The sequence below is a fragment of the Sorex araneus genome, chromosome 3 (genome assembly GCF_027595985.1).
Source record: "Sorex araneus isolate mSorAra2 chromosome 3, mSorAra2.pri, whole genome shotgun sequence".
NCBI lineage: Eukaryota > Metazoa > Chordata > Mammalia > Eulipotyphla > Soricidae > Sorex > Sorex araneus.
In genome coordinates this window covers 190,364,327-190,366,621 of record NC_073304.1, presented here as the reverse complement: position 1 = coordinate 190,366,621, position 2,295 = coordinate 190,364,327, and the positions used below count along the sequence as shown (strand labels likewise).

The window sequence follows — 2,295 nt, the reverse complement described above, 5'->3', positions numbered from 1 at the left end:
ATGCTCATTTGAACTTTAGAAAGTGATACACACACACTACCAGCACCACCCACAGTAGGCAGGTGGAGTTTGCAGGAAAACTCCCCAAATTTGGGGGAACCCATATTATAACTAGCTAAAGAGTGGGCATGAACTTGTGAGCCTTAATAATTCCCAGATTTCACTTCTATCCAGAAAAGGAAACACATTGAATAAAGTTGTCATTTGTCAAGGGGCTACTCTAGGAGAATTTATCCTCTATAATTACTGACCTTTTAAGGAAACAGTAACTATTCGTCCCTATAAAGCCACATGCTAGTGAGAAAGATACTGTCCTGGGGCATTGGTTTTAGTGTTTGGACTCAGATTTCTTCTTTGAGAGCAAAGGAGAATGTGACACCCAAGATTTCAAGCCGTTGACCGTCTCCCCGTAAATACCCGCCAGAGGGCGCCTTGCACATCCGGGTTCCTGAGGCTGTAGATGATGGGATTCAGCATCGGGTTAATGACAGTGTTAAAAATTCCAACAGCTTTATCCTTATCTGAAAGCTTGGTCGAACCTAGTCGCATGTAGTTAAAGATACCGGAACCGTAGAAAATAGCGACCACAGTGAGATGAGAACCACATGTGGAGAAGGCTTTCTTCCTGCCCTCCACTGAGCGAATTCGTAGAACAGCAGCTGCCACGTGGACATAGGAGGTAACAATTAGTACTGTGGGGGTGCCTGCCATGATAAAACCAACAGCAAAGAGTAGTAGCTCATTGAGTTGAGTGCTGGAGCAGGAGAGTTGGAATAGCTGTGGGAGATCACAGTAGAAGTGATTAATCACATTGGGACCACAGAAGTTGAGAGTGGAAATGGCTACAGTATGAGTCAGTGCATTGGCAAAGGAACAAGCCCACGATGCAGCCACCAATATCCTCTGAACTACCTGACTCATGCGAGTACTATATGTGAGAGGTCGACAGATGGCGAGGAATCGGTCATAGGCCATGGCTGTCAACAGGAAGCAATCCACACCAACCAGAAGATGGAAAAAGAAGATTTGTGTGAGACAGGCTCTATAAGAAACTGCACGCTTGTATGACAAGAGACGACCCAACATTGAGGGAATAGTGACAGTGATGCACCCAACATCCAGTACTGAGAGGTTTCCTAGGAAGAAGTACATAGGGGTATGGAGTTTGGGCTCCACTAACACAGCAGTAAGGATGCTTAGGTTGCCTCCCACTGTGACCAGGTAGGCAAAGAAGAAGATGACAAAAATAACTGGCCACAGCTCTGGTGTTTCCACCAAACCCAGAAGGATGAACTCATTGATGGTTGTTCCATTGGTTTCTGATTTTGACTGCATTCGTTGCTGTAAGGAAATATATAGGGAAATAAAGAATGATTATCAAAATGTGTTTTAAAATAATAAATCTACTTCTGTATTAATCAAAACACTAAATTCCCATTATAGTCCTATTCTAAGATCACTGGAATAGGACACAAGAGCCCATGCAGGATCAGATACTCTAGGAACTGAGTTAGTGGCAGATTTCACCTCAGTGGCCTCTTGCAAACTTGCTGGGAGACACACATCTTTGATCCATCTTTCTGAAGGAAAGTTTTGAAGGAAAAAAATCTTTATTTTTTAATTTATTTTTAAAAGTTTTATTGTAAGCACCATAATTTACAACACTGTTGATGATAGGGTTTTATGCATAATGCAATCCATCACCACACTCTAGGGAAAATATTTTTTGAAGTGAGCTCCATTCATCCCAAACTAAGGACTGAGCACAAAGGAGTATGCCTTGCAAACAAACCCAGCTCTTGGGAGTTCATATATGATTGTTGCGGTGAGTACTGATGTATGTCTAGAGTAGGAAGCAACATGCATAACCAGTCATCAGGACACACACACACTACTCTCTTCTGTAGGACAAGTTCTATGACCATAATGCTGTTTTATCCTTTTAAAAATAATTTTCAACAAAATAACCTTTATCATATTTTATATGGGTTTCTATTTTTGATTTTTTTGGGGGGTCACATGGCAATGCACAGGGGTTACCCCTGGCTCATGCACTCAGGAATTACTCCTGGTGGTGCTTGGGGGACCATATGGGATGCTGGGAATCGAACCTATGTCGGTCATGTGCAAGGGAAATGCCCTACCCACTGTGCTATCGCTTCAGCCCCTATTTTATATGTTAAGAGCTGCTATACCATGCCCACCAACGAGGAATTGGATCATTGCCTGGATCACTCCACTTTTATTCCATACCCTACCCCTGCACCTTGAGATCATAGTTCTATTGACTCTATC

General features: G+C 42.7%; 1 protein-coding gene across 1 annotated transcript; it reads right to left on the bottom strand.

Moving 5' to 3' along the window:
• Window positions 1-387: 387 nt before the first annotated feature.
• On the bottom strand, window positions 388-1,347 carry LOC101556606 (olfactory receptor 3A1). Its single transcript, XM_004605246.3, has one exon. The coding sequence runs from the start codon at window positions 1,333-1,335 to the stop codon at window positions 388-390; it is 948 nt and encodes a 315-aa protein (XP_004605303.2). The 5' UTR covers window positions 1,336-1,347.
• Window positions 1,348-2,295: the final 948 nt, after the last annotated feature.